The 12,631-nt window shown below is 67.4% G+C and overlaps 2 protein-coding genes across 2 annotated transcripts in view; both read right to left on the bottom strand.

The window, feature by feature from the left end:
* Positions 1 to 919: 919 nt before the first annotated feature.
* Positions 920 to 3,403, bottom strand: EMIHUDRAFT_433016 (mitochondrial carrier protein). Its single transcript, XM_005759550.1, has 6 exons — positions 2,924 to 3,403; positions 2,746 to 2,794; positions 2,604 to 2,666; positions 2,146 to 2,277; positions 1,698 to 1,761; positions 920 to 1,294 (listed from the first exon to the last, which is right to left on the bottom strand). Exons 1-6 carry the CDS (start codon positions 3,355 to 3,357, stop codon positions 1,191 to 1,193), a joined length of 846 nt encoding a protein of 281 aa, XP_005759607.1. The 5' UTR covers positions 3,358 to 3,403; the 3' UTR covers positions 920 to 1,190.
* A 2,350-nt stretch (positions 3,404 to 5,753) lies between these two features.
* Positions 5,754 to 12,631, bottom strand: part of EMIHUDRAFT_198499 (hypothetical protein) — a gene marked incomplete at both ends in the record, with an annotated part of 7,731 nt that continues 853 nt past the window's right edge. The window contains 9 exons of the mRNA XM_005759549.1: positions 5,754 to 6,719; positions 6,794 to 7,060; positions 7,146 to 8,061; positions 9,964 to 10,217; positions 10,324 to 10,407; positions 10,508 to 10,588; positions 10,696 to 11,022; positions 11,209 to 11,404; positions 11,688 to 12,415. Of these exons, the coding sequence (XP_005759606.1) occupies positions 5,754 to 6,719; positions 6,794 to 7,060; positions 7,146 to 8,061; positions 9,964 to 10,217; positions 10,324 to 10,407; positions 10,508 to 10,588; positions 10,696 to 11,022; positions 11,209 to 11,404; positions 11,688 to 12,415 (3,819 nt within the window). The remainder of the gene's footprint in view (positions 6,720 to 6,793; positions 7,061 to 7,145; positions 8,062 to 9,963; positions 10,218 to 10,323; positions 10,408 to 10,507; positions 10,589 to 10,695; positions 11,023 to 11,208; positions 11,405 to 11,687; positions 12,416 to 12,631) is intronic.

The following is a 12,631-nucleotide window of genomic DNA, read 5'->3' as shown; positions in this document are numbered from 1 at the left end:
TCTTTGGGGAGCGGCTCATCACGTGCGGGGTGGCAAAGGGGCTGGCGGCGCCAGAATGAGTGTGCGTGAGATGCGCGCCAGGGGAGGCGGTCAAGGCTCAAGCATGGTGGAACAAAGGAACAAAAATATGCCACCCAATCCGCCCAGAGGTGAGAGGACAGAAAAAAGAATTGCTTTAGAAGAAAAACGAGCACGCATATTCTCCCCCCGAAACACACAAACACCCCTCGTCCCTGCATGGCGTGGCAGAGGCTAGTTCCATTTCACTGTGGCACAGCTCGCGTTACAAAACCTTGATTTGACCATTTGCGCAAAAAGGTACATCTCGGTGCCTTCCAGAGGCAGCTGCGACCCCGCCGAGTAGACGGTTGCACACAGCAGGTGGCGCGGTGTGCAACCGTCCACTCGGCGGGGTCGCAGCTGCCTCTGCGTGTCCTGGGGAGGGACAATAGTGTCGCCGCCGAAGGCGACTCGACGCCGCTGAGATCGGAGATCAAGCTCTGACAGGTCGCACGTCGCTCCTTTGACGCCGACGTGACTCACCCGTGCAGAGCACATCAGGACACGGTCTCGACACGCTCGGTATCCCATTAGGCAGCCTGGGAACGGTGGCGGTCAGAGGCAAAGCCTACGAGGGGTGGTGGAACCACATGTCACGGCCACCGCCGGCTCGACCCCACGATAGCCTCCGAAGGCTGACTTTGAGGCACCATCATCGGACGATGTTGACGAGTTGGGTCGCTCTCGCGGTAGCCAGATGACCTCCCATACTAGTATCATCGGCCAGGGCCGCAGCGCGCAGGAAGCGCGGGGGAGCGGGAGGGCGCTGGGACGAACACACGGAGTTCCGTTGGACGCGTTTTCAAGATTAGCGTGTCAGAGTGAATTGGAACTAAAGCCGATTTTACTTTTTAGCCAATGCCGTCTCACCAAGGTAAGGTAAGGTAGAGCCGTACGCCAACCACCGAACCAGGCCCGCATGTACATACTCGCCGGAGCGACCCCAACTAACAACCGAACTAAGGCCGTGCCCGGGCATCGGCATTTGCACAAAAAAGGCCGTACACACATGCTCGGCGCGCGATACACACACACATACTCGCCGGAGCGACCGACCCCAACTAAGGCCGTGCCCGACGAAGTGGTGGGCCGCCCTCTGATAGACAGACGCCACCCGCGAAAGCTAGCGGTCACGCCTCGGACAGCAGCGCCTTTGTGCGCTCGTACGCGACTAGCCGGCTCGCCGTGACGAGCACCGCCCGTGACGTGCTCGCCAGCGCGCCGCGATAGAAGCCTGCGCGCCATGAACACACCAGGGTCGGGGCGGGAATACGTGCAGTGTACTCGGAGCACCGCGATAGTACGAGGGCTACGAACACAGCTGAACGCCGCTCAACACAGTCGAGTGCGCGCCCTCTCGAGTGCTGGTCGGAACACGCGGGGGTCTGGACTCCACATCTGGGGCCTCGAGATGTGGGGAGATATGGGGAGATATGAGATCTCGTCTTTCGCATCTAGGCCTCGAGATGTGGGGAGATATGGGGAGATGTGGGGAGATGTGGGGAGATGTGAGATCTCGTCGTTCGCATCTAGGCGTCGAGATGTGGGGAGATATGGGGAGATACTCCGCATCTAAGCCTCGAGATGTGGGCAGATGGGGAGATATGGGGAGATACTCCGCATCTAGGGGCAGATGCCGGCCACCCCTCCTCGCTCCCACACGTGCCGCGTCGCGCCGGCGACCGTCGACAGCGGCGGCGCCTGCGGCGGAGGGAGGGGAGGCGCAGATGCGGCGACTCTCGGGCGGTCCTGTCGGCTCCTGTCTACTCCTCTCTGCTGCCTCTCTGCTGCCTCTCGGCTCCTCTCTGCTCCTCTCTGCTCCTCTCGGCTCCTCTCGGCTCCCTCTCGGCTCCTCTCGGCTCCTCTCGGCTCCTCTCGGCCCCTCTCGGCTCCTCTCGGCTCCCCTCGGCTCCTCTCGGCTCCTCTCGGCTCCTCTCGGCTCCTCTCGGCTCCTCTCGGCTCCTCTCGGCCCCTCTCGGCTCCCTCTCGGCTCCTCTCGGCTCCTCTCGGCTCCTCTCGGCTCCTCTCTGCTCCTCTCGGCTCCTCTCGGCTCCTCTCGGCTCCTCTCGGCTCCCTCTCGGCTGCCTTGTTTGCGGCGGCGCGGTCAAGCGGCTGGCTCTGCTGCACCGACTTGACCGTGTCGAAGCCGTAGCAGCTTAGCCATGCGAGCGCACCGACCGGAGCGCTGAGCGCGAGCACGTGGCCGCTGTGCAGCGCCTGCGGACCGTGTCGCGGGCGTGTCGTGGACATGTCGTGGACGTGTGCATGTGCATGTGCATGTGCATGTGCATGTGCATGTCGTGGACATGTCGCGGGCGGGTCCGGCACGTGTCGCGGACGTGTCTCGGAGGGGTCGAAGACGTGTCTCGGAGGTGTCTCGGAGGTGTCTCGGACGTGTCTCGGACGTGTCTCGGACGTGTCTCGGACGTGTCTCGGAGTAGTCGAAGGTGTCTTGGAGCTGGGCCGTCTCTCGTATCCGAGGTCCGTGTCGTGTCTCGGACATGTCTCGGACGTGTCTCGGACATGTCTCGGACGTGTCTCTCCTGCTCCCCATGCGCGAGCTCGAGCCGCTGCCGCAGCCTCGAGTAGAGGCCGAGATACACCGCCTGGAGGGGACATGTCGCGGGCATGTCGCGGACGTGCCACGGCAGCCCGCGAGCAGGGAAGCCGGAGACAAGGGCACGCCGTGAAGACGCCCTCGCGGAGCATGTTCATCGAGCCTCCGACCGAGAGCCTGTCCGAGGGTCCTCGTACTGAGGTAGTACTTTACACCCGACCGGCCGAGGCCGTGAGAGGTGCTTTCGCGGCGCTAGCTGGAACGCTGGGATTGCGCCCTTCTTCCGCACATCTAGGAGCACGGCGCGTGGACGCGACTCCGACGGCGCCGGACCGCGCCGCCAGCCGCCGGAGGATCGAGAGCGGGTGTCCGCCCCGGAGCTGCACCTGGATCTTGAGCAGGTCCATCGGCGTCGAGAGAAGAGACTGCGCGAGGCCAGAGACCGCGCCTGCTGCTAGCGCGCCTCCCGTCGTGTCTGGCAACGCCGACTGCACCTCTTCGAAGACGACGAACATGACCGTGTTCATCAGCACCGAGTTTAGGAGCGGCACGCCGACACCGCGAAAGAAGGCGGGCACGCCGCTCTCTCGCAGCATCGCCAGTGCACACGCCCACGTCGTCAGGCCGGGCTGCTGCAGGTGCTGCATCCGCACCTTGACCGCGTCAAGCGGCGCGCCGAGGATGGTGGAGGCAAAGCCGGCCGCAGAGCCGGCGATGAGCTCGTCGGTGATGCTCGACATGGACTGTGTTTTTGCTGCTGCCACGCGTACGAGCAGTTCGACGAGCTCACCTAGCAGCAGGGTTCGGACTTTTTGCGGGGTATGGGCATACCTCCCCCCCCCCCCCCCGCCTGCTGACAGACCCAACCTCCCGGAGACCGGGGATGGGCGGTCAGGACCATACCCCCCCACCCTTTGGGCCGTGACATACCATACCATACCCCGCAAAAAGTTGGAACCCAGCGCAGACCGCAGCTGGTTGTTCAGAAAATCTGTCGCGTGGCCATCACGCTCGCACCTGCCGACCGCCGCCACGCACGTGCTCCCTGTTTGTTGCGGACGTCGCCGGCTCCCCGTTTGTTGCTCACGCTGGCCGGCGCGTAAAACTGTGCTGGCAGTTGTCAAGCCGTACCCGTCGCGTTTCGAAAAAGAGCCCTCGATCGACCCCTCTAACACAAAAACAATCTCCCCTCTACACGCACTGTGTCACCGCTCTGCACAAATGCTACCGTGGACATCAAGCTCCTCGACTCGATCTGCGGCTACGACGGCGCTCTAGCTGCTGGCTCTCGCGGGTGTCTGGCGACCCGCTCAGGCTTGCGAAACGGCCGGCCGTGGCGACGTGTTTCGAGCTCGGTGGTCTTCTCCGCCCGGCTGGGGCCGCTCCTAGTCGGGGCCGACCCGCCCGGTCACTGGGCAGCGCGTGCGCCGTCATCCTGGACGACGGTGTGCCGATGCATCCGGGAGGCTCCGCGGGGCTGCTCTAGCAGCCTCGGGAGGGTCGAAAATCGAAGCCGGAGCAGCGGACCACGGAAGCTCCACGGACGGTGAGGCGGGCTGTGGTTGGCCCCCCCCGACCGGGTGAGGGAGTGGCGCCCCGGGAGTACCGCTCCGGCGACGTCTGTGGCCTCCACGGCACTGTGACCGCGGTGCTCGCTCTCGCGGCCGTCTCGCGACCCGCTCGAGACGAAAACCGGACCGGACGGTGCGACGCACCGCGAGTGGGATGGTCTTCTCCGCCCGGCTGGGCCCGCTCCTAGTCGGGGCCGACCCGCCCGGTCACTGGGCAGCGCGTCCGCCGTCCCTCCGGGATGTGAGGGGCCGATGAGTTCCTCGGCCCGCGCGGAAGTGTCTCGGAAACACGGAAAGGCCTCGTGGAGCCGGACAGACGACGCAGCCGCGAAGGGCCCGAGGTGCTTCGCCGACGGTGAGGCGGGCTGTGGTTGGAGCCACCGGGCGGGAGGCGGGCATGGTCCACCAGCGGCATGGCTGCGAGCACGCTGGCCGGCTCCACGGCACTGTGACCGCGCTGAAGCAGCCCTCGGCAAGGCCCCTGAGGCCGCCGGAGAGCCTAAAAGTGTGAGCGGGTACGTATATAACGGGAAGGACAGTACTCCCCGCAGCTTACTCGAACCCGCCGCCACCCGGAGCAGCTCTGGTCGTGCTCGGGACGGGGAGAGGAAAGTTCGGGGCACAAGAGCGTCGAGTAAAGTCCGGGGAAACTGCGGGATCGGTGCCATTACCCGTGGCCCGGGACCCGGCGGCGAAAGTTTGGTTCCGTTCGGCCACACGGACGTTAGCGGCTGTGGTTTCGGCCTGCACCTTCACACGGCTCCGAGAGGGGCTCGAGAGGCCGGAGACAGGTCACCTTGGCGCTCGCGTCGAGCTGCGAGGCCGGATCCGAGGCCGCCAGGCCGTTGGTAGCACCGGATGGAACGCCCGCGCAGCCGATTTTTATACGCGAAAAGTACCCGACGGACTCACGAGGGCACACACTCGGCGGTCTCGCGACAGAGACTGCTCACGGGGAGGAAAGAACATAAGCTAAGGATGGGGACGCGGTTAGGGGTGCCGTCTTCGAGTCTGGCGGCTCGCCCGGGACGAACGCTCGAGCCTCCGCCCCTCGGACGGGCTCCGGAGAGCGCGCGTACCACCGCGTCGGCGGGCGGCGGAGCTGGCGGGAACGGCAGGACCGAAGGCGGCGACGCGGGAGACCGGTGCGGTCGCAGCGCTGCAGAGCTGCAGCACCACGACCGCATCGACTGAGCGCATCGGCATGCGCGAGAGGAGGGTGTGCGGGTGCATGCCCGGGCCGTGAGGGCTGGCCGAAGCGCCGCGTCGCGGTCGCGGGTCGGGCGGCCGCCAGCATGCGATTTTGAGAGAAGAGGCCTCATTCACAATTCTCAAGAACCACCATCGAAAAGTACGCGACACCCGATTTACACCTTCTATGAATCAACAAACCAGTAGCGCGCTGAGCCCCCGCTGTGCGCTGATGTCCGTGGCGTGTGCGCGCGCGGTGTGCTGTGCAGCGTGAAGGTCGTCCGCTCAGACAATCTGGCGGTCCTGCGTCGCTGACGCTTCCACAACGTCGTCGCCATTCGACGGCTCCGTTTGTGTAGAGGGGCCGCGGATCGCTAGAGCGGGAGCGCGGTGGCGCGGCGCACGCGCGACTGGGCGGTCTGCTTGGTCGCGCCGAGCGCCGTTGCGAGCAGGGCGAGCGACACCTGCCGGTGCGGGCCCGCGTGGCAGCCGACGGCGAGGTCGTGGTACAGCCCATCGGCAATCAGGTCGCGTGGCGTCACCTCGAAAAAGTGGCCAAAGATGCAGCCGCCGCAGGCGGCGTCGTTCTCGTGCGCCATGACGATCGGCAGCCTGGCGCGGCGCGCGGCGCGCACCTGCTCTCCGAGCGCCTCGGCGCCATCGCCGGCCCACGTCGACCTGTTCAGGTAGAGCAGCATGTGCGTCGCCTCATCGCCATCTCCGCCGCTGTGGCTCGAGCGAGGCAGCGAGGAGAGGCGCGAGGGCGTTGCGTCGGTGATCGAGACGCCGCCAGCCACGGCCGCCGCGACCGCATCGGCGAGATCTCGCGCCCCGGCGTTCAAAGTCGAGGCCCAGAGAACCACCGGCTTGGGGAAGGCGAGGTTGTCGGCTCGGACCTCGCCCGGGATGCACAGGGGCAGCTCGTCCTCGCCCGCGAACTTTGGCGTCTTCAGCAGCAGCGCCTCGGCGATGACCTTGAGCGAGACGTGCTGGAAGGACTCGATCCGATGCCACACCGCCATCGGCCAGCCGGCGTCAAAGATGGCGGCCCGCAGCTCCTCGGGGCACTCGGATCGCAGCTCGGCGAGCGTGCCTCCGCCCTTGTCCGGGTCTGCCTCGTGGACGAGCACGAGCGGCTTGCCCATCTCCAGCGCGGCGCGGACCTCGCGCAGGCAGTTCGTCGAGCGCAGGTAGCCCCGCGACAGGAAGCAGAGCACCACCTGCGAGCGACGAATGTACGCCTCCAGCTCTCCGATGTTCTTGAGGTCGTCGACGTCGAGGAAGATCTCGCAGCCGGGCAGGAACTGCAGGAGCTCGTTCTTGATGACGGCGACGGCGTCCTGCAAGGGAGGAAGGCAGGTCAGAGGTACCCTCTCCGCACATGCAAAGCCGTGGGGGCAAGGGGGCGGCAAACCTGGCCCGTGCTCCAGACGTGGCTGAGGAAGAGGTGCCACTGCTGGCCGTCGGCGAGGGTGATGCCGTCGCGCATCGGCTCCCGCTTCGACGAGACGAGCCGCATGGTCTTCGCCCTCGAAGCACTGACCGCCAATACAACGATGACGGCTAGCGAGATGGCGAGCATGACCGCGGTGAGGAGGACGACGAAGGTGGTGGCGCCGCGAGAAGTCGTGTAGCCAACGAGGGTGTAGCACATGTCTTCGTACGCGGTGCTGTCGCACAGCTGCGGCGGTGGGGAGCTAGTGGTGTGAGGTTGCGCGGATGAGGGAGAGAGAGGGAGGCGAGGCAGTGCCAGCAGGGGCGCGGACCTGGATGACTACTCCCGACGCGAAGCAGCATGTCAGGAGCAGGTTGGCGATGCACGCGAGGCAGAGGTCGTCGGAGCGCCGGTAGGGTCGGGCGAGCGCTAGGCAGGTGAGAAACATGGCCGAGACGATGGCGGCAACCACGGTGCGCAGCAGCTTGCGGGAGCCGTAATCCTGGTCGATGAAGAGCACCATCGAGGTGAGGAAGATCTTGCGGACCAGGTCGAGCACCTCCCAGAAGAGGAAGCGGCCAGAGTAGTCCCGCCACAGGAAGCTCGTCGCACGAGAGAGCGGCGTTGCGCGCTGCGCAGCCACGGGCTTGCGGACGCGGAGCAGCAGCGCCAAGAAGCCGAGCGGCACAAGGACGGGCCAGAGGGCGAAGAAGGCCCAAAAGTACGGCGCGAGTCCGCTCGTCTCGTCGTCCCACGTAGGGCCGGCGTCGCACGTGAGCGACGGGTCGGCGAGCAGGAAGCTGATGCGCTGGCCTGTCGCGTCGTCGTAGCGAAAGGACTCGCACAGCCTCGCGCTGAAGATGGAGCGCGAGACGGAGGGAAGCACCAGGTAGAAGATGAAGATCGCCCAGTAAAGGAGGCGGCCGAGCAGCTGGCGGTCGAATGCCTGCTTGTTGTTGAGGACCGCCGCCGCCACCACAATGGCGAGCGACACGAAGGCGACAGCGGCGTACGGCCAGGTGCCCGCGACGAGCAGCCGCGTGCTCATGGCTCCGATGCAGCTGCCGGGGATGGCGACGCCGAACAGGTCCAGGCTGAACAGCTTGAGCACGTCGAGCCAGCGGGTAAAGTGCTCGTCGAGGCGGACGCCGTAGACGAGGCCGAGGGTGATGCTCACCTGGTAGAAACTGACGACGACCTTGAACTTGGGCTGCAGGCCGACCGCGGACTCGATGCGGGCGGCCCGCCTTCGGAGGCGGCGGGAGATGGGGAGGCGACGGAGCCCAGCGTAGGCGGCGGCGAGCACAGCGATGACGATGACAAAGCCGACAAAGATGCCGGCGGAGCGAGCCGTCGAGGGGCAGGCGACGCAGCGCCCCTCGGCAGAGCTAAAGTAGTCCGAGTCCGCGACGCAGACCTCGCAGAGCGGGCCGGTGTGGCCGGCGGCGCAGTACGGGTCGCCGTCTCCGTCGGTGAGGCGGCGGCGGCGGGAGGGCTGGCCGGAGCCATCAGAGCACGTCTCTGAGTCACAGCGGTGGAGCTCCGAGGTGGCGTCGGAGGCGCGCCAGTAGCCGGCGTCCACGCCGAGGGACGCGAGAGTGGTGCCGGCGTTGCAGTTGGCGTGAAGCGGGCACGACTTGCAATGGTCGGTCGGGTTCTCAAAGACGTCGTCTGGATCGGCGCTCGCGTCCTTCAAGTAGAAGTCCTCTTTGCAGATGGAGCAAGTGACGTCGCCGCTCTTGGAGCTGAGGGGGTGGGGGCAGAGAGTGCACTGCGAGAGGCCCTCGCTCGCCGCGTAGGTGTCCGCCTCGCACTCCTCGCAAGCGGTGCCGGAGGCTGCGTAGTGGCCGATAGGGCAGAGCTCGCAAGCGGGCATGTTGGCCGAGGGGGCGATGCTGCCTGGAGCGCACGCCGTCTGCTGCGTCGAGCCCGTGGTGGCGAAGTGGCCCGGTGAGGCGTCGGTGCACTCGCTCGCGGCGGAGAGGTTGGTGGCGCGCGAGTAGCTGCCAGCCTCGCACGGCAGCGCCGCCGCCGCGCCAACAGCGCAGTAGCCGCCCGCCTCGCATGGCTTGCACGCCGTCTGCGCCTCCGCGTCCTGGTACGTGCCGCCGGCGCAGGGCGTGCACTCGCCCTGCCTGGTCTCGTTCGTGTACGACCCCTTGGCGCACGCCGTCTGCTGCGTCGAGCCCGTGGTGGCGAAGTGGCCCGGCGAGGCGTCGGTGCACTCGCTCGCGGCGGAGAGGTTGGTCGCGGTCGAGTAGGAACCCGCCTCGCACGGCAGCGGCGCCGCGGCGCCCACGGCGCAGTAGCCGCCCTGCTTGCACGCGCGGCAGCCCGTAGCGCCCGTATCGCTCTGGTAGGTCCCGCCCGCGCACTTGTCGCACGCCTCCATCCGCTCGGTCGGCGCGATCGTGCCCGCCGCGCACTGCGTCGGACGCGCGGCGCCGCCCGGACACGACGAGCCCGCCGGGCAGTCGAAGCAGTCGGGGATGCCGTCGCCGTCCGTGACGTTGGCGTATGTACCCGGCTCGCACGCCGCAGGCAGCTCGAGCGACGCGCCGACCGGGCAGAAGCTGCCACGCTTGCAGCGGGTGCACTCCTCGGCGCCACTCGAGTTCTGATAGAATCCCGCGGCGCACCGCTCGCACTTGGCGAGGCCGGGTGTGGCGGCGAAATGGCCGGGCTCACACGGCGAGCACGTCTCTCTGCTTTCCGCGCCCCGCGTTGCGCTCGCGGTGCCGGCGGGGCAGAGCTCGCACGCGGCGCTCGAGTTGGAGCCGTTGGCCGGGTTGAAGCTGCCGGCGGGACACGGCTCCCAGACCATGCGGGTAGCGGCGCCCGCCTCCTCGCAATGGCCTCCGCGCGGGCAAGGGTCGCAGGCGGCGAGGCCGACGTCGGGAGAGAAGGAGCCCGCTGCGCAAGGAAGGCACTCCTCCTCTCCCGCGAGGGGCTGATGCTGGCCCGGAGCGCACGGGATGCAGCTCTCGCTGCTCGCCGCGCCGAGGGCGGGCATGCGAGTGCCGACCGGGCAGGGCTCGGGGTCGGCGGTCCCCGCCTCGCAAAAGTGGCCTCTGGTGCACTGGCCGCTGCAGGAGGAGTTGAAAAGGCCGCTCGTGTTACCATAGTAGCCAGCGGGGCAAGGGTTGCACTCGGGGACACTGAAGTCGCCCTCAAAGGCGCCCTTGGTCGGCATCCAGCTGCCCAAGCGGCATACCCAGTCGATCTCCGAGTTGAGAGTCTGGATCGTGACACCGTCGTTGCCAGTGAAGGAGGCGTTGCTGATGGAGGTTTGTTCGTGGTTGTGCAGGTACAGCACCGAGCCTGTTGAAGCCGAGTTGTTGATGAAGTCGACACCCGCGATGGAGAGGGACTCGCTGTTATACGCGTCGACGACGCCGCCGGACTGCGGTTGCGAGGAGAGAGCGGGGTGAGGCAGCCGTGGCCCTCTCCATCTCTCGCCCCGCTGCCGTGCGGCGCTGCAGGCGGGCGGCCAGCTCTACGCGGCGCACCCAGCCAGCCGAGCAGCCCGACACGGTCGAGCCGATTATCGAGACCGCACCGCTGTTCGCATTCGCGTCGACGACGCCGCCGGACTGCGGTTGAGGAGAGGGCGGGGTGAGGCAGGCCGGCCCTCTCTACCTCTCGCCTCGCTGCCGTGAGGCGCTGCAGGGCGGCTAGCTCTACGCGGCGCACCAGGCGAGCAGAGCAGCCCGACACGTTCGAGCTGGTTATCGAGACCGCACCGCTGCCCTTCGCGTAGACGACGCCGCCGTCCTGCGGTTGCGAGGAGAGAGCGGGGTGAGGCAGCCGTGTCCCTCTCTATCACTCGCCCCGCTGCCGTGCGGCGCTGCAGGGCCGGCGGCTAGCTCTACGCGGCGCACATACTCAGCCGAGCAGTCCCTGACGGTCGACTCGATGATCTCGACGTCGCCTGCGCCGTCCGCGGCCACAACGCCGCCGCTACCTTCGTCCGCCCTCCCGTTGACGAGGGTCAGCCCCCGCAGGGTGAGGCTGCAGCCGCCCGAGAGGAAAAAGAGCCTGGTCTCTCGCTTGCCGTCGAGCGTCGCGCCCTCGCCGCTGCTCGCGACGGTCACTTTGATGGTGGAGGTGCAGCTGATCTGGCTGCTCAGCTTGAAGTGCGCACTGGGCGGCAGGTAGATGGAGACGTCGGCAGACGTCGGCTCCTCGATCAGGTTGCGGAGCTGGTCCTCGCTCGCCGCGGCGACATAGCCGGGGGAGAGCGGCGGCAGCGGCGGCGGCGGCGGCGGTGATGGCGGTGGAGGCGGCCGGGTCGCCCAGCAGATCTGACGGCAGAGGGAGGAGGGCATCAGAGAGGAGAAAGAAGGGGAGCGAGAGGGACCACAGGGGCGCGCCTTCCAGCCCGACTCGACTACGCTGCCATCCGATCGCCACTCGATAACGCCGTCCTCCGCCACCGCGCCACTCGGCCCCGAGGTGCCGCAGTACGTTATGCCGTTGACGGTGAGATAGTCCCAGCTGCAGCTGCTGTGCGCCTCCACATCAAAGGCGACCGTCTCCAGCTCGACCGTCGGCACGCCGCTGATGGTGCACTCCTCGCTGTTGCCGTAGCTGTTCGGGTAGTTTGGCGACGCGGCGCACGAGCCGCCGTCGGTGAGCGAGCACGGGCCGGTGATGAAGTAGCCGCCAGGGAGGAGCGGCGGCGGCGGGATGGAAGGCGGCGAAGGCGGCGAAGGCGGTGATGGCGGAGACGGCGGTGGCGGTGAAGGCGGTGAAAGCGGTGGAGGCGGTGGAGGCGGCGCTGATGGCGGTGAAGGCGGGCGGGTCGCCCAGCAGATCTGACGGCAGAGGGAGGAGGGCATCAGAGAGGAGAAAGAAGGGGAGCGAGAGCGACCAGGGGCGCGCCTTCCAGCCCGACTTGACTACGCCGCCATCCGATCGCCACTCGATGACGCCGTCCTCCGCCACCGCGCCACTCGGCCCCGAGGTGCCGCAGTACGTTATGCCGTTGACGGTGAGGTAGTCCCAGCGGCAGTTGCTGTCCGCCTCCACATCAAAGGCGACCGTCTCCAGCTCGACCGGCGGCACGCCGCTGATGGTGCACTCCTCGCTGTTGCCGTAGCTGTTCGGGTAGTTTGGCGACGCGGCGCACGAGCCGCCGTCGGTGAGCGAGCACGGGCTGCTGACATTGACGGGCTGGAGCGATGCCGCTGGTGTGCCGCATACGCCCTGCAGGAAGAAGAGGATCACAATGCCGACTCGGAGAGCACGTTTGCTGGCGAGCAAGGGTACGGAGACCGCTGCGTGGCTGCGGCCCTCCACCCTCGTCTTCTTGACCTGCCCACGCAGCAGCGGCTCAAGGAACGCCGCGAGGAGCAGCGCCAGCACGGCCGCACAAGGGTGGAGAAAGAGCAGCGAGGCCACATCGATCTCTGGGAGGGCCGTGGCGGTCGTGAAGCTCTCCTCGAGTGAGGGGTCGCCGATCTTGGTCGCGCCGGTAGCCTCGCCAAAGGAGGCGAGCTCGGCGTAGGCGCCGATGTTGAGCTTCATGGAGGTAGGCGGGTAGGTCTTACCGATCCCGGTCTCGATCTTGGAGTGGGCCGTGGTGGTCGTGCAGTCCGCCTCGTCCGTCGTGGAGCCCGGGACAGGCTTGTTCTGTGAGGGGGGGGGGGGGGTGTTGGGGCGGAGGCGGGGACGGCGCGCAGCGGAGGCGCCGATGTGGGGCCCACGGTGTGGGAACGGGGAGCGAGGGCGGGGCGAAGGGGGGGCGAGAGAGGGCAAAGGGCGGCGCAGGGGAGGGCGGCGGAACAGGGAAAGGCGGCTAGGGAGGTGGGGGGG

Source organism: Emiliania huxleyi (genome assembly GCF_000372725.1).
Source record: "Emiliania huxleyi CCMP1516 unplaced genomic scaffold EMIHUscaffold_8, whole genome shotgun sequence".
NCBI lineage: Eukaryota > Haptophyta > Isochrysidales > Noelaerhabdaceae > Emiliania > Emiliania huxleyi.
The sequence above is the reverse complement of the archived record's forward strand: the minus strand, read 5'-3'. Positions and strand labels throughout refer to the sequence as shown.

Excerpts from the sequence above, each read along its gene's own strand:
- EMIHUDRAFT_433016 (XM_005759550.1), bottom strand. The coding sequence starts at position 3,357 with ATGTCGAGCATCACCGACGAGCTCATCGCCGGCTCTGCGGCCGGCTTT. Across the intron at positions 1,762-2,145 it reads ACCGCGCCGCCGCAAACAAG|GCGCCGCCGCTGTCGACGGT; the intron begins GCAGCCGAGAGG and ends CCTCCGCCGCAG. Across the intron at positions 1,295-1,697 it reads GGAGCGAGGAGGGGTGGCCG|GCTTCTATCGCGGCGCGCTG; the intron begins GCATCTGCCCCT and ends CATGGCGCGCAG.